Raw genomic sequence first — 24,102 nt, 5'->3', positions numbered from 1 at the left:
CATCCAACTAATTGTAGTGGAATTTAAAATCTTCAAATGACAACTTTGTGTATATCTTAATCAATAGACATGTTTTAAGCTAATTGAGCCTTGACTTTGAATACTTTCACCATGATCGGTGGTTTCCCACTAAATATCAAAGACAGTATTTCATCAAATGAATCCACGTCAATAGAGATTTAAATCTCAATGTTTGTCAAACCATTATACAGGCATACATCTACAGGAGTTGGACTCGCAACAAGGAAATTGATTCAAGTGAGCCATATGTCTTTTATAGAGTTCAAGGGTGTGTCCGTAGATCAAACACTAAGAACATCTGTAAACAGAATGTCATTTATAATGTGGACAATGTCACAGGATAATTCTGCAGGCAAAAATAAAATTAACAAGAGTCATGAAGGCCACAGAAGGCCTAGGACTTGTACAATAAAAGATGCTCTGACATTTGTTGAGGATTAGATAGAATGATGTCCAGTGAGGAAAATGAAAACAAACCATAGCCACATTCTTTAATCTTTCCATTTTGGCATTGAGACCTTCAAAATAAATACTGTCTGCTGTGTATAATTTAATTAACTGCAGAGTACATATTTAAAATCGCATGATGGCATGTCCTTTTTTCTTTTTTTTGTATATTTATTTATTTATATTTGACTTGAAAGCAGGAACAGTAGCATTTCTTAAAATTATTTGAAAAATAGAATAATGTGCTTTACTTTACTATGTTTCTGTGATGGCTGGGGCCTAGGTGGGAGGCTGCTTGTATTGCGCCTCCCTTTCCCTCATTCTACCACAAGGCCAACCTTATTTCGTAAATTGCTATTGGGCATTATATTACAGAAGTGATCTAACCTAATTTGAGTTTAAAGAAAATGTTTATTTCCCCATTATTTATATATATTCATTATACACTATACATGCTTCATTAACCTTTGGGTTTGTATTTATTTTACTCATGAAGTCCTAACAAAGTTAAGCCCCCCAAACAACAAATTCCTTTAAAACTCTGTTATTTTAATACAAGGGCTTAATGTTAATCTCCCTCATTACTTAAGCATTTACTTCTCAAACTAATGCTACAAGGTGCTCTTGGTCTGCTTTGGAAGATGCTTGCTGCAATGGAGAGCATACAAAGATGACTATAAAAGCATGCCAGCAAAACATATATATTTTTTTTAATGATGCAGGTGATTAGCTTAGTAAGGGCAAAGGTCAGTCAGGGCTCTGACATCAGGTGTTTGTAATCAACCTCCACTTCCACAGAACCTCATTGACTCCTGCTGATATACCTGTTAGGGTCATCCACTGGAGAAAACCAATAAAGTAATTTATGTGTGTATTTATGGATGTAATTGAGCAGCAATTACTATAACAATATTTGTGGCGTTTACTGTTCTCTGCAATTACTCTCCACACTCGGATCTCTTTCTGCATAAGTACGGGAGGGTCAAACCTTTATTTGATTTCTTGCAGCTGAAGAAAGCGGCAACAATAACAGTTTATAATTATAGCACATTACAGCCATGTATGCAGAATGGTTGACAATAAAGCTGCAGCTGTAACCACAGTTAATCACTGCCAAGGCGTGGCATGGCAACCGTTTTTCTCCAGACAAATAGTGTGACCATGGGAACAAATTGAAAAAAGGTGGAGCAGATGGTAACAGGATACCAATGAAATGGGGAGAATTTTGCAAGGGACCATTCTTACCGTCTGTATTGGACAGTGCCTTGTCACTGCAATATACATCATTCTTAGTTTGAAAAGTCCTGTTGGGTGTTTGACTCCTACAGTGTAATAAGAACTTGTGTTGGGAGATTAATACCAAAGTTTGCACATCCTACAGTGCAAGTGATCCCTGCCACCATCTTGAAGTTTGATTTCCGAATTTTATAACTTTCCCTGTTTTTGTGGTCTACACTTCCTGTTTTTGAGGTGTGCAGAGTATATTGGCTTAGTTAAATCCATCTGCCTCAGAACTGAAAATGTGTTAAGTTGGATTAATTAGGCAAAGTATTCCCTGCAATGAAAACCAGGAGGCCCACAGACCCTCACGGACCCAGAATCCAACACCTACCTTCTCCTAAATCATTGCAGCTGAAAGAAATTACAAAAGCTAAGTGGATTGTAGTCAATACATTCTGTTCTCTACATGGAGGAAATTGTAAGCCGTGCAAGGCTTTCTTTTTGAGGACAATTAAGTAAAATCCCAGCACTCCACATGGAGATATCAACATGAAACGGTGACGTGAAGATAAAAGAAATGTTTGGGTTTAGATCTTATCATTTGATTGTTTCTCGCCATACACTATGACAGCCTTCCTTGGGGGAAACAAGAAAAGGAAAAAAAATAATCTAGGCTGCGTGACTAGAAGATTGAAGTAGGCTCCCCAAATTATGGATTGTTTGGTTCACAAATACGTCTGACATTTTTAGCATTCCTGCGATTCAGTAGCAGTTAGAGTTCAATTACCATTTTGGATTCAACAAAGACGTATCGCATACACACTCCCCCTCCCACTGTTTATATTTTAAAAGTGGCTCCCATGAAATCTCTTAACTCATCAGGCCAGGGCTTTTTACTTGTTTTCTCATCTAAGTGAAGGAGATGCAGAAAATCAAGAGCTATTTTTCTTCTAAAATGAAGCAAACTGGTGTACTCTTTGGAAACTTGCTGCGGTCCATTTGTTACAAAGCAAATAACAACACAAACTAAGCCAGACTTAAGCTGGTTACAGAACAAGAGATACTTTTTTTTCTCTCATTCTTTCCATTAGCAATGGAGCCCAGACCAGAGGAAATTCCACACGTTCCCATTCTAAGCTGGGCTTTCCCCATGCTTTTCAAATCTTCTGAAATAGAGCTAGGTTAGGGACTACATTAAAGGATTGAAGTGATTTGGATCAGGTTGTCCCAACAACAGTGTTTTCTCTATTTGCAGCCATGAATTGAACATGTGTTTGTGAATTATCAATTATCAAAATAAGGCCGCATTGTATTTGTATAGTGACTTGCTATAACAAAATCTGACTGTTGTGTTAATGAGTGCAGTGTTGTTATATTGTATTTCGTAACTTGTTCGACACATAAACAAGTTTGTATATTTATAGTCCTATTTAATACAGATTGTAACTGTAATGTGAAATGTCAGGCGTTTCTTTGGTTTAAACGTTGGATGTCCCTAAAACAAAATTGTTAAGCTTTCATGGTTTTGATTATACTAACTTATGTTAGTCCTTGTTGTGTTTTAAGTACAGACATTACATATTGACAATGGCTTTTAAGACGTTAATGCACCACACCTGTTAGCCTACATGTATGTTTTGACTAGTTGATTTCCTTTTAGAATATTAGGTATGCCTTTTTCTTTCATAAACTCAAATGGCTTATTCAGAGTCATGAATGGAGGTGTTGTATGATGTCTGTGTGGACCAATTGATACCTCTTGTCTTGCAATTAGTAGTTAAATTTTTAGGGATGAAAAATCCCAAGCCAAAAATGCGCATAGGAAAGTATGTTGTAAAAAGACCTTTATAACATACATGGGGCGGCATGCAGAGATGCCAAACAGATGCAAGCACAATGAGGCCAGACTAAAGGATGTATTCAATTAAAATCACATTGGAAATAATATTTTATGAAGCTGGGAGCATAATGGATTACATTGTCATCCTTTTCAAATAAGTTTTGAAGTCCTTCTACAATTGTGAGAGTGGGATTCCCAACATATCATTAATGTCCTGGATTTTCTCCATCAGAGAAAATCTATCCCAGTCCCATGTCAGTGAATGCTGTAATGCACAAGCATTTAAGTTCGAGCAGTGCCCCCTCCACTCAGAATGTGCAGATGTAGACATGAACATGATGCATTTATTAAGGTATTCGGATTTGAGCTTTGATTTACTTTGTTGTTCACTGCCTGGCCACTGGTTCTGTGTTCACATGTGAGGAAAAAAGTAAACTAACCTTCTGTTTTACTGTTTGAAATACATTTATCATTCATTATGTTTGTTCTATGTTGTTTATGTAAGCATTGAAATATAAGCCCCTTGATACTCAAAACTGCCCATGATTAAACAGTGCCCTCCTTTTCCAAGTTCAGTCCCCAACCTCCTCTGCTGATTATATTGGTCTTAATCAGGCTTCTGACTTGCCATGTTAGTGTCTCCAGGAAGGATTTGTGGCCCATGGGCAGTATTCTGCATTTTAATATTGATTTACACATGAAGGTTTGTGAATGCCTGCAACAGAGGTATGAGCAAAAATCTCTTTCATTTACAGTGAGAAGACTTGAAATAACTACAATTTTCACCCTCTCTCTATTTCACTTTCTCTCTCCATCTCTCTTTATTCTTATAATACTGTAATGGATTACACGGGGCAAAAGCAGGCTTCAAACATTTTGTACGTAAATTCAGTTGGTTTACTGTTCCAGTAACATAATGTGACATAAACTATGCAATTTGTGTGCTGTTTATTGCCTTCTGCAACCTTTTAGAGTGGTTATGGGTACAAATGGGCAATAACACCACAGGAGTGGGTCTACGAAGCGAGAGGGTCTGCATACAAGACGCCTGTTCATTGTCATTTAATTCAAACATAAACATTTACAACATTTGCAATAAAGTAAGCTATTTCCTTCACTGTTTCCATTTATGCCTTTCAGCCAGAAATGCAAAGTTTGCAATTTGCTGATAAAAACAATGAATACAGTAATTGAAAAGGGTGAGTGAAAGAATCTAAGCATTTCAAATTAGAACTCGGCAATCATTTAAAAAAAATGTTATTCATATACAAAATAAATACACAAATTAACTTCTTAATATTTAAAAACATTACACTTAGTGAATACAAGGCATACGTTACTGAAAGTTACTTTCTTTTGTTGCATGGTTTGTTTGAGTTTGCTGAAAATGGGTTGAATAACTAACTGTAAACACCAAACCACTTTTTTCAGACTATTTACTGATGCTAGCTACAATGTTAAAAGTGTTATGCTTTCATAAAGGTTGGGTTATGCATTTTCATGAAAATACTTTTATAATGTAATTTACACATTTCTAGCCCACATTCCATTATCATGTAATACCAAGTAATTGCCCTTCATTTGCCAAGCCCCCCCCCCTCCCCTCATCAGTTACTGTATGACCCCATTTATAGTTTTGCACAGAAAATTCAGTCATTAAGTCAGTGCTTAAATTCTGCCATGCAATGCTCCTTTCTCACAGTTTACTTTTCAAGAATGGAGTTTTCAACTTTAAATATTTCTGGTCCTCAATGGAATTGATAGCACATTATATTGATATTTTTTACACTTGATTGTGAATTAGGACTGGAGGAATTGTCAGTCTTTTCCCATTAAGTGTCTTTTATTTCAATAAACTTGACGGAATGTTTGATTAATGATAAGACACTTACGGTTTAAATTGAATCAAAAAGTTGATCTTCCTGTGTATGATTGAGACAACCCACTAGTGGTTACAGAAGATACAGCACATTAAGATCAGGAAACCTACATAATTATAACAAATAAAGTGAGGAGGTACTGTTTTCCAAAGCACTCATCTTTGTGATTTTGCTAGTAAACTTCAAGGCACTTTGGAAGCAGGTACCTCCCTGATGTGACAGACTACATGCTGGTCAAGGCAGTGTTTATTAATATTGCTTCTGTACCACAGTATCTAAGGAAATGAGATGCAAAGGGTATGTTGCTGTTTGGTATAATTTATGTAACACAAGCAGGGATTATTTCAAATAATATCCGCTTCAGTGTGTGTGTGTATATGTATGTATGTATATTTATATATTTGTTTGTGTCTGTGTGTATATATTTAAATATAAGCATGGGGATGCATGGAATAACAAAAAGAGATAAAATAAATGAATGGATCCAAAAACAAAATGTTAAAATGGCAATGGGCCGGACACATTGCAAGATGAACGGATCAAATATGGTCAAAGGAAGCTATTGAATGGATCCCAAAAGAAAAAAAAAAACACCTACAAGTGGAAACATTTTGGGGAGGCCTTCATTCAGTAGTGAATCGATGTAGGCTGATCAATGATGATGGTATATACATACATTTCTTAGAAATATCCTGCAAAGTTTCTTTTTTGCCCTGGATAGATTCACTGTGAACGATTGTCATAGTGAACTTGACCTAATTAATTGGCTACTTGTTTCTGTGGTTGAGATTTTTGTCATGACGTCCATATCAGCAGGGTTTCCACTGTTGATTCTGGCAAACATGTTCCCAGAAAACAGATGCGCGCCATATTAGAGGAAAGAAATAGAACAATCTGTTTCCATTATTACCAGTGGCCTTTCAGCTCCTGGCCCCCAGCTCCCAGATCTCCTATCTTTCCTTTTTTATCCTGATATATAAGTCAACTTTTTTTTGCAAGTGTATAGGGTTTGCCTGTAACTTTAATTTTACTTTAAAAGATGCATAGCAAGGTTTATAAGCAGGTCCGTCTTTGCAGTTCTGTATTCGGATTTTGAAGGATGAGGTAAGCAGGACCGTTTTTTTTTTTTTTACTGCAACTGCTCCAACATTAAATGCTCAACTTGTTCTGTTTCTATTGTCAGAGGCCTCTTTGAGTTTTGGTTTTATGAATTCTGGCATAGTTAGTTAGTTAACATGGAAAAATGCACAGAAATGAGCACGAACAATGAAAAAAATACAACAGTTTGATAGGCGACATGTGAGACACAGGGAAAATGCAGATCACATGATCATAGTCTTCTATGTCCTTAATTAAAACAAGTTTCACCTATAGAAAACATGACTGAAAACAAAAAAACAGTGAAGGTCCAATACAATATGATGCAGCGTGTCAGTTAAATCGAACCAAAACAAACATGTTGTTTTCTAGAAAGGAGAACACATACAGATTTATTATCAATTGTGACACTTAATCAGTAAGGACACCGCAGCAAGTTTGAGGGAAACCAGAATGGAGAGCTTCTGTGAATATTCTACAGTTATTTATCCTCTCTATATTTTGCCCCAGTACATTGGTTACACACACATATATGGTCTATAGTAACTATTTTGGCAGATGGCTCGGATTAACACAGCATTGTGTCAAGGCCAGTGGTTTTTCTGGGTGGAGTGATTTAGACATGCCAATTATGTCAGCTTTTTGTTTTCTCTCTCTCTCTTTCTCTCTCTCTCTTCCTGTGCTGCTTCTGTGAGTTGCTTTTTATATCTTAACCCTAATTTGTTTTGACATCACAATTGTTTAGGCACATGGGGACTGGTTTGGCACCATGTAAAATTATACATACTTACAAATATTCAACAGGGCTTTGGGAAGTGAAAGGGTATTTATGAGCAAGCGGCCGGCGTGTTGATAACCTGAGGAACAGCCGCAAAGCACAATCTTGAATGATTCACTGTGACCTAATATTAAACTTCGGCTTTTGCACGTTCCAACGTAACTAGAATCAGATCTGATTTGAGGACTCCAGCCGAAAAAGCAGGAGTTTAAAACAACATTAGGTAGTGTTTATTAAGGTCGCAGTACTAGATTTGTTCGATCCTTTTTAATTCATTAAAGCAAGATAGCACACGTAATGTCTTCAAGAAGTTTTTGTTCGAGCAGTCATAGAGTTAGGGTTCTGATCCAGTAGCCTAAAACAAAGTTAGGTTTTTCTTTTTGCTCAACCCAGCACAACCCAAACTGACGAAAAGAAAGTGTAAGAGGAGGGAAGCTGCTCAAATGCAGGGAACCCAGATATGTGAACGTCTACGCTGATGTCAAGACATGTGCATGCCCACAGTCTCTCCCTCTCCCTTCAGGTTTATTTCAAGTGCCTTGGGCTCAGACTGTAATTTTGGTCAGGCGGATGTGTATTTCCAATTGAGAAATCAACTGTTTACCTAAACTCCATGGTAGAGGATAAAAATAGCTTCCTACTAAATTACACGAAAGTATATAATGCCAGGATATCCCCTGGCTTGGCTAGGCCTTTTTTGGTTAAAAAAAATATATATATAGAGCAAGCTCACTGGCTGGAAAATCACAAAAGTATGTTGAAAAACCCTTGACAAAAAAATAGACGAAAAAAGAAATCTTCAATTATTTTAAAAATATGCCGGGAAAAAAATGACATCAAACTTGAATGTATAATTTTTGGACGCTGACTGTCAGCAAAGGAGCTGGAATCCTTACCATAAGATAAATAAAGCGAATTAACCAATATTTGCTAAGAAGCCTATAGTTAGTGGGCTGAGGAGGCTAGTAAAGCGAGAATTTACAGTTTGTTTTGCAGAGTTATTTAGACATGTCCTTTGAGCAGGAATGGGCCCAGCACACAACTGAAACCAGATCTGTGACAGAGTGACGCAGGCTTGTCATCATTCGTTCTCCTTGAAGTCCATGATCTTTCAGACTGAAGGACAAAACAACACAGTTCAGAGACGGTTGAAATGTAGGCGGCCAACTTTCTCAAGGAAAACGTTTGATTACTTTTCTAGATGCAGCTGAAAAGGGCGTCATCATGTCTTTTTCACACAATTATAGCCTTACCCGTTTTATTAAGATTTGCATGGTTATTGTGTACATTTCTTTGCAGTAGACTGAAAGAAGCTTGATTATTTACAGGGGGTACTTTCCGCACAGTTCTATAATTCTAATGATTCTAAAATATTTTAAAAAAAGTTTCTTACTGAAAGTATAGCTGTATTTAAAAAATGTAGTGTGAAAATGAGAAGTAATATGCTTTTTGAGTTTTCCTCTTCTCACCAGTTGCACAATGCATGGATGGCCTAATTTCTGACCTGGTGTAATTTATGATGGCATTTTTTTTTAACCATGAGGTTTGAGCCTACTTGTAATCCTGGTTGGAATCTGGGATCAAGTCTGTGCAAGAAAGATTACTTTTTTGTGGGTGTTATTCCTTTTAACTATGTTACAGGTCAGACCATCGCAATAACTTACTATTAACTTTCAGATTCCTGTGGCATTGATTTATTTCATCATTTGCATATGGATGACAAATTAATTTACCTTTTTTTGCTTACTTTGCGTCAAAATAAATCTTAATATAGAAATAACTGGATAGAGGGAAAGTAACAAAATTAAATACATCTGAATGAATTACATTTTCTGTCTCATGTTCCTGTTTTGTAATGGATTGGCTTTATTTAGACTTCCATGGAGTGAGAACGCTTTAAGAAAAGGAGGTGTCTGTTTTTCGTTAGGGTCCTGGGGCTGGCTTACATAACTATGGGGACACACTGCCAGGAGAGAAGGTTCTTCAGGACATGCAGGAGACAGGGGGTCAGGAGTCTCGGCTGAGAGACATCGATCAACAGCTGCAACATCTGGACCAAGATCTGGAGAGTGCTGTGAGTTACAAAAAAAACAAACAAAACACACAATTAGGAGAAAAATATATAGTAATCACATGCACATGTACAGAATCATGTCTGCATTAATCTAAAAGCTTCCCTTACCATTCACCGTCTCTGAATAAAAGATTCTTCATGAGGTAGAATATGAGCATCTGCCCAGAAAGTCTGTTCTTTCTTTAAGCACGTACAGAGTCTAATCATCCTCCCACAACTCTCCCAAGCAGTTCCTCCACTGTAATTATAAATATCATTTTCCGCTTTACCTCAGGCACAAGATTCAGCTACTGGTAAGGTATTTGGTGTTTGTATCTACATCTGTTTGGTGCTTTGCTGCACTTGTATGTCAAGGCTGATCCAATCAATACACCAGGTATCTTTGAAGAACACAATTAACTTCATAATGTGTAAAGAACAGGCTCAGTGACTTAACTAAAATGTCTTATTTTGCATTTCACCCTTTCCCCTCATCTTAAAGTGTTTACAAGCTTACTGTGCTCATAGTGTGGTGATTATGTCCCCCCCCCAATAAAAGCCTTGTTATTTTCCTCAAAAGATGACAGTGAGATGTATTAAACACATTTTATTTATTATCTTTGTTTGCAATACAGTATCAAAGTTACTAAATGTAAATTATTGCTTTCAGTATGTGGGTCTCCAGTGTCTTTTAAACACAAAACAATCGTTTCTATCCAGTAGAAATGGTGGTATTGAATTTATTAGCTCGGACTTGGTCGCTGGTGAAAATACAGAGTTGTCCTTTGATTGAATAAAGCAGCTGCTAACAATGATAAAACAATTACCGAAGTAATGAGGTTAACTGCATTCCTTATCCATAGAATAAGGACTTGGCTACAGCTCCCTGTAGACCAGGCCACTTGTCATTTGTTTTTAATGTACTGTACAAAGGCAAAAGCCTGTCTAGCATTTTCATGACATGCCTGCTCTCAAGAGATTTGCTTCTCTGAGTTATTATATTCCACTTCACTGGGAAAGGAGCTTCAGTCGTAAAAATCACAGTTAGGCAGCACTATCTATGTTCTATGACCTTAAGTAAAATAAACAAATACATAGATTAGCGGTAACAGCATATTGCACATTGTGATTGAAATAACTTCTAAAAGACTAGCATAAGCAAAAACGCAGTGTCTTTGTTGTGCTGTTTTTTTTTCTCTAAATTTGCAGGACTGTTACTTCCCCGAATAGATTTCACAGTTGCATTTGTGAGCTATTTAATTCTTTACGTGACCCCTGTACAGGGATTCTTCATTGCTTTTAAAGGCTTTCTGTGATTCCTTTACAAATTCCTGTACCTAGAAGTCCCCTGGAAACCATTCACCGCAAACTCGTAATGTGAACCTCCGTGACATTACTGACACAGAAACTCTGTGCTTCCCAAAGCCTTGGTTGCTAAGTGTTAAACGATGGAATTTTTCAGAGACAAAAGATGATGGATTTGTTTTCTGCGTTCACTGACATTTGTGACTTTAATTTAGTGTGTAGTGAGAAAGCAGGGGCATTAAATTCCAGAATTTTGCCGTGTCATTGTTCAAAGGGCATTCCCTTACAAACCCACACAATGAGCCCAAAGAAATACCTGCTTCTTCTCCACCTCCTTATATGCACAGCACTACAATGGGCTCCTCTTTTGGAAAAAGCTTGCTGGAGAGTCTCTTACCCATTTGCCACTCTAACTAGGTTTGCCATTTCCTTTCAGTGGTTTTTTGTTGTTGAACAGTTGCAAATAAATATATATTTTTAGTTATGTTTAACTTGCACACACAAAAGAAAGCATGATTTGTGCTTTGATCTGTTGTATCTTTTGCTTTTGCATTTCACTTTATAGCCAGGTGTAAGACATGTTGTAAACTTGTTTTTTATTTAATAGGACCGTACAAGATATGCTGCACAATTATAGCCAACCATTTTAAGCTGCTTGAATCAATTTAATTTTGAATTTGAGGGGAGCAATCAAAGGAAGCTTGTGTTATAATACATGTACATTTCCATCTAAGAGTAGGTTGCAGCGGTTTGTAAAAATGTAGTCGTACTGAAGACTTTAAGTAGCGTGCCTGTGCTTTTCCTTGCTGTTGTTCAGTCTGACGGCCTTTTGAAGATGTCAGCATACATTTGTACAGATGCTAACAGCCCAAGCTGCTGTCTGACTGACTTCGAACCATTAGCACTGTCAGCACATCATCAGCTGGCTGTTCTGATAAGAGGTAAACATCGAGAAATTCAAAGGAAAAACACAAAGGTTTCTGTTTGATACATCATTCCTCATTGTGTTGGGATATTTGTGAAAGAGGGTGTTGGACGGATCTGGAAGATAAGGCTGGACTTTAATGTAAAATCAGTAAACAAATTAGCCCCTGTCTCTCTAGATTAGAGAACTTTGCTTGCACATTCTCTTTTAAAGGACTTGGTCCCATTCTTCGGGTGTAAATATGAAGGGTTATCCCTAACATGTACGCTTGCAAAAGATTGATATACCCTGGGGCACAAGCATTTCCTTTGTTGTGCACTTAACAAGTCAACAGAGCTCCTGCTTTGCTATATCTTTTAGTTTGCTTTCCCATTATTAACATTTGCCTTGGCAAAACAGGAACTGTTCAGCCACGTACAGTGCCTGTGTGGCTCTCTGCCAGTTGTGTCTAGGGATGAGATATTTTCTTACAAAAGCAACTTTCGTTTCTGTAATGCCCTTTGCACATGACCTTGAATTTCACTGTGAGTTAAATTCACTTGAAAATGGGGTCTCTGGCTGCAACACAAAGACAGAAAAACAAAAAGAAAAGTCCACCAATTTGCTGATGAAGGTATGATTGCAGTGTTGTTAGTGAGACTTCCTAGTATTACCTATCTTTGAAAGTCTTCCATAATACTTGAATAAGCAGCTTGATCTACAAAAAAATGCACCTGAAGGAAGCATGTTAACTAGCACTATAAACACTAAAACTAGTGAAAAACAAAACCAATGTGATAATAACTGTGAGAATTGTGCTACCAATGAGGGAAATAAATTATTAATTTAAGGAATAAATCATACTGTCATTAAGAACTTGGGTGTGGACGTTTTAGTTGTCTTCAGGTGGTGTGTCACAGCAGCAAATACATACAATAGTATAGTGTTTTCTTTTTAGATATTTTAATTTTTTTTACTTACATGTTATTCTGTGTTTTATCCCCCAAAGACATAGAACAGCAAGTGATTAAAAAGTTATTTGTGGTAAATATAGCTGTAATTTAAATATGCCAATAATATGAACATCAGGTTGTCATTCGTCCCCCAAACAGAATGAGTGTATCTGTACAAATGCTTCTTCCTACAAGGGGGCAGTATTGAGTCACCATTGGGGTCTCAGTACCATGTGCTTTCACCAGTTGTGGTATCAGTTCAATCAGAACTTTTCTAATAACCAATACTCCTCTCTGATGATTGTAATTTAGATACCAGATCACTCTGTTGTCATGGGGCATTAATGCAAAAGTATTAATTTTAACTTTGCCCTTGATTCGGGAATTCCATGCTGTTTCCAGTTTCTCCCAAGCATATGCTTTATGCTTAGTGATTGAGAATATAGGCCACTGGTATTCAAAATAATAATCCAAAAAATAAACGCATACAATACTTTCTGACTTAAATTTCACGCAGTAATAAAGCATGTTAAGAAATGAAAAGTAGACAACCAGTTGAAAGTGCTTGTTTATATCTCTTGGCACACATGAAGTGATGATATCACCAGTATCTCCTGTGAATCCTGTAACATTCCTCCTGATCCACCACCAGGCATCTTTTAACAACCCCTCTAGGTCTGCTATGCAAGGCATTGCCTGTGATTTGATCAATTTCAGCCTGTCAGTCCTACTTTTCATTCCATTGTCCTAATTTCAGCCATTCCCAGCTTTCTAGGTGGTTTCTGTGCTGCACTGCTGTGTCGGGTGTGTCTCAGTCTTAACTCTGTCTTTTCTAACAAGCAATGGAAAACAAAGCTAATTTTTCTATTTACAATCCCGGGGGAATGACATCATATTAGTTCATACAAGAAGTATTCCTTTTAGGTTCCACATATCAAAGATGATAAAAATGCCTTTAAGCACAGGAAGCTTATGTTGGGTAATTTGCAACATGCAGTGTAGTGGTTTTACAGATATAATTATTCTTAGCTAATAAAAACTAACAGGTAGGTTAGAATACAGGTTTTAGGGAATTTGAGATTTGAATCACTTTTATATTGCCACTCAAGTAAGTGTGGAATTGGCAATTATATTTCTATGTTTTCACACTGTGATGTGGAAAGGAAACCGTGGAGCTTAAGTGTCAGCTGGAGAACAGACAGATGTCTCCTTAGATATCTTGCTGTCCTGCAGAAACCTAGTGAGCATCAAAGGCTGCTGGGTTCGATTCCTGGAAGCCGTGCTGCTGTCGAGTCGCCCAGCCTCCCTTAGAGCTGGAAATGGGCAGTGTACCGGCCAGCGCTCCGCTCCACGCAGATTACTGATTGAATCACTCAGGAGGAAATTACTTGCATATGATCTTTTTATATTGTCATTTGTCTTCCATCCTCTGCAATTCCTCCTCTAATTCATAACTGTGCTCTTGATTGTTTTGTTTGAATTGATACACTTTACAAAATGAAAGAGCGTTTGAACGGCAACAGCTGACATTTTATTTCTGCAAACTATTAAATCACATTCCCCACACGTTTCTGTGCTTTCAGGGCTCTTTGTTACATGTATATCCAGCCCATTATCTTTTTCTTTCTTTCTTTCTTTCTTTCATTCTTTCTCTTTCAATCAAATTGCTAAAAAACTTAAACATTTATTTTTGAAGGGATTGATAACTTTCAGCAGGACGTCTTTTGAGCAGCACAATTACAGCTTTGCCCCAAAACACAGACTTTGTTCCACAGCCTAGGCTTATTTTCTGGACTGAAAGTATCGAGACGTAAGTGAGATCTAGCTCGGGCACAGATGCTTTGAATGTGGCCTTCAAATATCTCTGTCTTTTATTGAAAACAGTGGGGTTTCCATGGATAGACAGACTTAGCGATGGGGTGAGATTCTTTACATACCAAGCCCCATTAAACTGTTGGGACAATAAAACCTCTTGAAACGGGACCCCCACCAGGGTTTTAATACACTGTTCGAGTCTGACAGCAAGTGCTACTGTAACTTCAGAGAACATTAAATACAGTTTTGGGGAGACATTCCACTGATATCCTGGTAACCAAAACACTGATGTACTTGACTAAATAACCCCACTTCACATCACAGACTGCTGCTTCTGTGCTATGGATGGTCTCTCTACTGCATTGCGAGTCTGGGTCATACAAGCAGGAACGGATTTCTCTCCTCTATCAGTCTAGAGACATGGTATTCAACTGAAAAAAAAACCTAGCCATTATGTTATAATTATTATTAGACCTGTATGCTTTAAAAAAAATCACATGCAGATTGATTTAGTTTTTGTTCTTTTGCTTATGAAAAACCCAAGACTATAAATACTAACGAACCACCGAAAGTGGAGCCTGAATAATCTTTTTGTTGTTCATTTAATGTATAAATATGCTTATTTTTTAAAGAATTGCAGTGTGGTGTGTTGATTACAATCTTGGATTACTTATACTGTGTTTTGTTGTGTTTTCTCTTTTGATCTTTTCTTTTGCTATCCCTTATAAAATCATTTTGGAAAGTTTTGTGTGTAGTTGTTTTCATTCCTTTAATTAGGCCTAGTTGTTCTTGTTTGAACTGAGAACATTTACTTTTACTATTCTTACACATATTGAAACCCCCAACTGTAATCTGTGCCTGTTATGCCTTCACCTTTACCTGACCTGTGGGCCTTTTTGGAAAACAATTCAGGGGGTTTTACTGTCTTATATGTGATCTAACCTGTGCCAAACATGCAAAAGTAATTGCATTTTACTTTACATATCTTTTGATATGTGTCCCTGTTTTTTTCAAGCAAATACTGTAGTGGCAGACTTCCGTTTGGAGGCTAGATTCAAACACTTGTGATTTTCTTTATTCAAGCTGTCCAAAACACATCAAACGTTACTTAACCATAAAACTACCCTTCAAATAATTTCTGTTCATTAGTGTCAAGTGCAAAATAGCACATTTACGTAAAAGTCTGCATAATGTTGCTTTACTAAGTATAACATGAATGCATTTGAAGAGAGCCAAATTGAACATTTCTCATACAATGATTTGGGTATCCTTTCTAAGTTAGAAACACCATTTTAAGATGCTAATTAGAACCACATAAGTCAAAGCCCTCTCGAATGTATATAAATAAACTACACTCTTCTCAAATTAAACATCAAGATCCCAAAATCTAAACATTTAAGAATGAATTACACAACTGTTCAATTTTGTATTTAAATGTTTGTATGTATATTTGGTTTCTTCTTTTGGATTCTAATGACCCGTTCCTGTTCCTGTCCTTAATTACTCTTTCTCATTAGAAGCCCCTCCTTCAGTTTCATGTGCAATAGGCTTCTTATGAAGTTCTGTATTGTTCACAATCGAAGATACATTTTTCAACAGTGAAGAAAACTGAAATGCAGCTTTTATTAAAACAAAAGCAAACTGCCAATACATTTTGTGGTTGTCTCCACACGTACAGATATTTCTCTGAAGAGATGCATTTTGAGTTGACCATACTAATGCTATGGCCCTTCAGTGATGTCTGAAGTGATCATGTGGTCAGTTAGGATGCCATGCCCATGTCTACTGTGAAAGATGCTCAACAGCACGACAATGTGGTTTTGATATTCCATATTCCAGACAACAACATGTTTGCTTCATACAAGAAGAACAAGTGCTTAGCTTGTCTTCAGATGTCTTGAAGATTAGTTTTATTAGTTTTTTCCTGTTTTTACTTTCTTTAGGCTGACACTGTTCTGTTTGTGGAATATCTTACTTAGTCAGATGGTTTATGTGGATTTCTTTGGGGAGTTGCTATAATTTCTGAAGCTGTAAGGCAATTAGTATGCAAAGCTGAGATTGTTATGCAACAGGCCTCAAAGGTTATGTAAATTTGTTTAATGGGACTTTGAAAATTGTAGGCTGGAATCTTCTATACTAAAGAGACTACTTTTCTTTAAAAACACGCATAAACAGATTCCAATTCATTTTTATTCCTATTCACCTAAGTATACATCAGAGCAGTAATGAGAAATCAATTTTCCATTAGTGATTGATAAACAAATACATGCAAGAATTTAAAACACTACGTTTAAGTTCCATTTTTAATAACATGTAATTGATTTTCCTGTACAGATGCGAATAAATTATAGAAATAATGTCTCTTGTCATTAGTGATAAAAAAGTAAACAAAATTTGGGATTGGTGCATTTTATTGCCATGATTGGATTTTTTAATTGTATTAATCCTTAGTGGCATCTAGTGGTGAAATCTGATCATTTCATAGAATATCACTTGCATGAAGATATAGTAAAATGCATTTATTATTTATATATAATATATATGAAATATGTATTCATTTTTTGGGGGGTGATCATGGTAATTAAAATATACTATACTCATTTTTTTTTCATGGAATCAGTTTCCTCCTTTAAAAAATGTGTACTCTTGCAATGGCAAGTTTTCAACTAAAATGTTATACTTTTTATTTTTGACATTATTATTCATATTATTCAATGTTAAAGAAATTAAAAGTCTGAATGTGATTTGTGGGTCTCAAGATTTTCAAGATGGTTATGAACCTGACACAGCATTAATGCTTCCAATAAGACAGTAGATCATTTGTGCGTTTTAATGTAAGCAATCCCATGTAACTATGCCAACAGAAATTCTTCAGTTACTCTTCCCTGCCTTGGCTGAACATGTCTACTGAACACAACAGGACAATGAGAGAACCTGAAGAAGGTCTTTCTGCGCAGGATATTGTTTAAGTTATTCTTAGAAAATGAGTGGAGGTATTAATGAAGACAAAATCTAATTTAATTTACTACAAATGCGTTCCATGCAACATTAAGCCTTGTCGAGTCTGGCCTTGGACCATTGAATCTGTTCCCAGAATGTAATTATGTAGAGCACCCACCCTCTGGAGAAGGATCCCTTGGTTCACACAGCAGCTCAACAGCTTCATTTTACTTTAAATCAGTCTGAAAAGGAGAAGAAAACAAGGCAGAAGGGCCTAAATGTGCTCCACTGGACCTAATCAGTCTGACTTATGCCTGTTTCACACTGCAGTAGCTGCAACCTGGTTACGGCCTAGCAAGAGCTGACCATGCTCTGCTTGTTTCACTGTGAAATTTACATGGTAATTGCCGTGGCTGAAGATATAATGGCACAGCCATTGCCAAAACTAGGAGTCTCTACAAAGATAACATTGACAGGGATTGTGATCTGGTAAATCTGAAGAGCGAGGAATTTCTTCATCTTTTCTCAAAGCCACAAAGTGACATTTCTGCCGCTGAAAGGAAGGGGATTTTAATAGCCCCCACATAGACAGCAATTAAGTAACGTGCTTGCAAATTACAATCACCTCGCCGGTGCAATTAGAGCAAAAATGAAAAACGCAATGAAGCAAGCCCTTATAGGCACCTCTTTTGAGCACATTTTGGCTGCTTCTTGTGGTCTGGCGGCTTCATCTGACCTCTTGGACGCTGGCGTTCACGACAGGGAAAGACAGATAAAGACATTTAAAGTTGTCCTTGTATGAATACTGCCTAATGGTTAACTTTGAAGCTGCAGGCCTGGGGTATCCAACGGCACCAGGCAGTCCCATGCCAAAAGCAATGAAACCTTCAAGGAGTTCTTGCACTTTAAAAGGCCCTTTCTATAGCAATGCTAATTAGTAAAGTCTAAACTTGTTGGTTGTTATACTGCCAAATGTGTTCTTTTAGGGACAACTTGTTTGTTTGTTTGTTAATCCCTAGGATAAGATGTACATCATACAAAACTTAATGTTGAATAATTGTTGAATGACGACGTCTGAGTATCGGTACAAATCCTCTGGTATGAGATCCATTCAAAATGTTCCTTGAAGTTCTGTGAGGCGTTGGCGTGATTGCATTGCATTGTGCATGTGCAAGTCATTATTCTAGAGGCAAGCTACGCAAGATCCAGCACTTCTGTAGCCATTGGCGCATATAGTTGGAGAATGTACAACATGTGTAGAGTAATGGCAAGCAACCAACAGAGTGCCAGTACTGTGTACACTGTGTCCTCTGGTTCACAATCTCAGACTAAAGCTTACACATAAACCTTCATTTAATATATCATTTCAAATGGAGAGATCGCTAAGCCATTCTGAGTGCAGTGTCCCAGATTCCTTTCTCACATTTCAGCAACACGGCTTCAAATAAAAGCAGAAGAGATTTATTTGACAGACCTGAGGTTGGTATATTCTGTGCTCCAAAGTAGTTTCTGCTGAACTGCAATGAAATAAATAGTCTTCATTTAAAGCGGAAACTAAATTGAATCACTTGCCATAGCTCAATTTTAATTGATCCACTCAGAACTCGGACACTGTCATTCAACAATTATTCAACATTAAGTTTTGTATGATGTACATTTTTAGTTTTTTTTACATATATATATATGTGTAAAAAAAACTAAAACTGTGTAACAGACCCTAATCTGTGTTAAGGACTTTGAAGGCAGACTTCAGTTGGAAAGTTGATCTAATTTAAGATTATTGTTTAACCACTGTGTGTTAAACCTCCACAACGCTTGGACCGTGCCTTCTGACGGTTGGAGGCGCACAACCATAATGCTTCCCCAGACGTACAAGAATAATGGCCAACCCTATCGCATTCCAGAGCCCTCGGGGTGGTGTGGCTTCACAGAAAATGATTCATCTTGCTTTTGAGTCCAGTGAAGTGTGGTTCTGCGCCTAAACCTTTTCATTAAAAGAATCGGCCAATGCAATATAAAATGGCACCTCCAATATACCACTTCTGTCACAGTTTCAGTCACATCTTCGGTTAGATCTGCACCTGCGCATGTGGAGATTCACAGTCTGCAGTAATTTTAATTCCACAGCAGAAGTCTTGATAGGACTGTCAGACCTGGCTTTTTCTCAGCAGCTCTGCAATGGAGATGGTTTTAATCCTCTTAAAATTCCTCACTCAGGAGCAGCCGAGCACAGCCTCTCGCCTCACAATGCCCGACACACCGAAACGGTCACTGCAACGCTCTTTTTCAATGGAACAAAGTATACTTGAATTCTCTCCTCGCTTCTTAGAGTAATAATAGTTGCATATCTGTTTGCGTTATATATCTCACACATGCTCATTGTAACCCCTGTTCTGTGTTAAATAGGCCGCACAAAAGCTTAGAAAAGCATGAGGCTTTCTGTATCAAATCGATCAGGTTCAAGTCAAATAGGCTGGCACTTATAGTGATGCATATAAAACAAACTTAGTTCCAGTAAAACAAGTCTTAAATATTTGCAGAAGATTCTCAGTCTTGCTTCACATTCAAATAATTTTCATCTTCAGTTTTCACCACTTGCATAAACTGAAGAATTGCAAGTATTATTACTTAAGTTTAGGGTAATTTATTGGTTAATCCTAAAATAAAACATTAAAGATAAATGAATAAACAGTTGAGCCCATCTACTACATCAGTTAATTGCTTCAAATGAATAGCATAAGAAATCAGAACAACTGGATTTTTGTATTGTATTCATTTAACAGAAAACTGCAAGGCACAGAATGAGCACAGAATATGAAAAAAACAGTTGTTTCTGCTTTATTAAAGGTATACCTTACTGAAAGGGCACATCTATTAAATTTAGGTTCTGAGGAACTAACCTTTGCCCCTCTTGATTTGACCATAATTGGCTTTAGATTCAATGGATTAGATGTTGTGAGATCTACAAGGGAAATTATATGAGAAACGGGACAAGAGCTTGTTGTGGTCAGCTGTAGAAACTCTTTCATTACCAAATAACCACATAACTTAGAGCTTAACTACCCCAGCGGTAAGTGAGTGGAACGGCTATATTTGTGAAATGGTATAATTAAGAGGCCATTATGTCATTTTTAACACAAGAACCAAAAATAACACATATCCGTGTTTATATTTGGAATTTTATGTCTCTATAATTTAAGTCTATGCATGCAAATTGATTTAAAAACTTTTATGGAGACGAAGTGTAATTGTTAGTGCTGATCTCTTTAACATATTCCTGAGATGAGCAGTCAAAGTTTATGCAAACCCAGTCAACTGAAACCTTCAAGGTAGCATTTAATTAACAGTGTCAGTTAAACTCAGTGAATCACAGAACAACATTGTTTCAAATGAGGGGGCGAGTACTACTGTATATTGAAGAATGTTAAATAACAGGGATGTCATTTTTCAGTTGTAAACCTGTTTTCTACACAGAGCTACACTAACACCTCACCATCCTGTAATTTACAGTAGATTATGAAGAGTGACAAAGCTTATTAAAACCAACCGCACATGTAGACTTATTGATCTAACTACCAAGGTAATTTGCAGCCGTATTATTTGGGGCTTTTAGAACAAGAGCTAAGAAAAGAAATAAACATGTTTTTGTAGGTGAAGAATGTGGATTTTCTTACAGATAGATGAAAGACAAAGGTTTCCTTATTTTCCCACTACCTATTATAAGATGTGCTTGAAAATATCTTTAAACCTCAACACTTCTATCAGCTAACTCTGTAATTGTGAGAGCTTTCCTCCTTTTTCATTATGAACTGTTTGATCTAGAACCAACACTTATTCATAGGTAGAGGGTCCTTAAGATTTGTTTTATTTTTTTACTGTACGGTTCTCTACCGGGCCAGTAGTTTGTAAACATTGGAACATGTAGCATATGCAAACTTTTCTAGTTTCCGTTACCCCCGACCCCATCAGATACAAACTTGCAAAAATGAAGATAACTGTTTGTCTAGTTCCCCTAAAGGCAGCTGCTTCAAAGGGGATTGCACTCAACTGAATCCTTGAGCATGCCCATGCTGAGCCACAGGAGGATGAGAGTAGCCTCCTGCTCACTAGCTAATGCTCCATCGTTGGCTAGCAATCACCAAGCATGAGCTGGGGCTCAAAGAGAGGGGATTTCCAATCATTTGTATAAGTAGGTGTAAGTTCTCATGCAAGACAGAATGCATGTGGCGTGAGTAAAAAGAAGGGGAGCGCAGGTGCTAATTCTGCTCGCGGTCAGTAATCTCTTCATGCAGGCTGATGGAGAGGGGGGAGGGCTTTCATGTCTCCAAGGCAATACGTGGAAGTGCGGTGCACCCCAGAGATGTTTTGGCCTTTGTTAGTGTCTGGACAAGAAGACTGATGAGTTTCACACACTGGTGAACAGGGAAGAGGTTTTTTTCCTTGTGTGTTCAAAATTCATCTTTAGATACAGTTCTTTGTTTAGACAGTATACATTAATGTAGATCATATCTTTGTCATCAAATTAATTTAGATAGGAAGTTTAGAAGCTAATTGGAATAGTTGTTCAGTTTCAGCATTTAAAATGATTCATTGCTATATCAGGTGGTGATCTTAAAAACCTAAACCTAAACAGGATTGATTACAAATTGAAACTATTTCATTTTTTTTTTTTTTTTTACTTTCCGTTGACATATTGTTCCTTTAGTTTCGTGTTCAGTCCATTGACAATACTCCTCACAGTACTACCCAGAAAAATCCTATTGACCTGTATCTCTGTGTTATCTTGCCCTTTTGACAAAAGGCTATCTCAAAGGTCACCATTACTCCCAGCTAGTCTCATTAAACATGATGGATTGCGTAGTACCTCATGCATTTATAACTTCAGTGAAGTGCAAAAGCTGTATTCTATGTCATTTATATCCATTGTTTTTTTTTCTGAAGCTACCCAGGACCTATGTATAAAGAACTGACTATAATTTATTATTTTTGTTCTGAATGGGTTTTTAAACTGGAACTCCTTGCTACTGTTCGCAGTGGGGATATATATGCCATCTTATTTGTGTTTGGTAATAATAATAATACAACTTATTTTCTATAGCGCCATTAAAAGTTGCATCTGAAAGCGCTTTACAAGAAAAAATAAAAAATACATTAAAATACAAAAAAACAAAAACATACAATCAGAATAATTTAAAAAATAATACAATAATAAATCACATCATAATCACCCAAAAGCAATCCTAAAAAAAATGAGTTTTAAGAGAAGATTTAAAAATACTAAAAGATTCAGCATGTCTAACCTCAGAAGGGAGAGAGTTCCACAATTATTGAGCAGAAGAAGCCCTATCACCCATAGAACATAGACGAGCAAGAGGAACAGTTAAAAAAACAGATTCAGAGGAGCAGAGATCACGCATTGGAGTGTAGGGGGTTAAAAGTTCAGACAAATATTTAGGGGCCCAACCATGCAAAGCCTTATAGGTAAGCAGGAGAATTTTGAAGTCAACACGAAACTTGACAGGGAGCCAGTGCAAGGACTCCAAAATAGGAGTGATGTGATCACTTGCCCTGGACCTAGTCAAGATTCTAGCAGCAGAGTTTTGCATAAACTGCAACTTATTTAAGGTAGATTTAGAGACCCCAACAAGTAAAGCATTACAATAGTCAATACGAGAAAAAACTAAAGTATTGATTCGTTTTTCAGCCACCGAGAAAGATAACATGGGGCGCAGTCTTGCAACGTTTCTGAGATGGAATAATGATGTTTTAAAAGTATTCTTGACATGAGGATCAAATGTTAAATTTGCATCAAATATCACCCCCAGATTTTTCAATTTTGCTTGAAACTCCAAAACAGAGCCATCCATATTTAAGGTTAAAGAACCTGCTTTACGAAGCTGATGGGGTGAACCAATGAGCATAACCTCAGTCTTATCACTATTAAGACACAGAAAATGAAAAGACATCCATTTTTTTATCTCAGTAATGCAATGTTCAAGAAAAGCAACAGCCACACAATCACCAGATTTTGAATGGATGTAAATCTGGGTGTCATCTGCGTAAAAATGATAATTAAGACCAAAAGATCTTAAAAGGTGACCAAGGGGAAACATGTAAATGCTAAAAAGTATGGGACCCAAAATCAATCCTTGAGGAACACCACAATTTACCAAATTTGGACCCACATCCACCCAAAGAAACAAACAGCCAACGATCAGAGAGATAAGACTTGAACCAGTTTAATACAGTATCAGTAACACCAAAAACTGTCTCAAGACGAGTGAGTAAAATGGAATGATCTACAGTGTCAAAAGCGGCACTGAGATCAAGAAGGATCAAAATTGAAAGACAATCAGAGTCCGAAGCTATTAACAAGTCATTTGTGACCTTAACTAATGCCGTTTCAGTGCTGTGAAATTTGCGAAAAACAAGATTGAAGAGGCTCAAAACGACGGTTTACAGTAAGATGAGTGTATAATTGAGAAACCACAATTCATTCTAAAATTTTTGCAAGGAAGGGAAGATTAGAAATGGGATGAAAGTTGTTAAGATTGTCCAAGTCCAAGTTAGTCTTTTTAGGTATTGGGGTTACAGCAGCAGTTTTAAATGCTGCTGGCACAAAACCAGTACCCAGGGAGTCATTTATTATACTCAAGGCAACAGGACACAAAGAAGCAAAACATGATTTAAACAAACAAGTTGGAATAGGATCAACTATGGAAGTCACAACCTTCATTTTTGATACCTCATTACCAAGAGAAACCAGATCAAGTAAGGAGAAATTTGAAAAAGAAGTACCCAAGAACTAAGAGGAGAAACAAATGAAACAGGAGTATTTAGGATGGAT

The 24,102-nt window shown here is 37.0% G+C and overlaps 1 protein-coding gene across 3 annotated transcripts in view; it reads left to right on the top strand.

Annotated features, from left to right (window-relative positions):
- fsip1 (fibrous sheath interacting protein 1) overlaps positions 1-24,102 on the top strand; it is an 86,110-nt gene that overhangs the window by 37,675 nt on the left and 24,333 nt on the right. For 2 of the 3 annotated variants that reach the window (XM_066694753.1, XM_066694751.1), the window contains exon 10: positions 9,213-9,359. The exons of the other annotated variant lie outside the window; for it this stretch is intronic. In XM_066694753.1, the coding sequence (XP_066550850.1) occupies positions 9,213-9,359 (147 nt within the window). The remainder of the gene's footprint in view (positions 1-9,212; positions 9,360-24,102) is intronic. 3 annotated transcript variants of the gene reach the window in all.

Source organism: Amia ocellicauda, chromosome 21, assembly GCF_036373705.1.
Source record: "Amia ocellicauda isolate fAmiCal2 chromosome 21, fAmiCal2.hap1, whole genome shotgun sequence".
Classification (NCBI taxonomy): Eukaryota; Metazoa; Chordata; class Actinopteri; order Amiiformes; family Amiidae; genus Amia; species Amia ocellicauda.
Note: the sequence above shows the minus strand (reverse complement) of the source record. Positions and strands in the feature narration are given on the sequence as shown.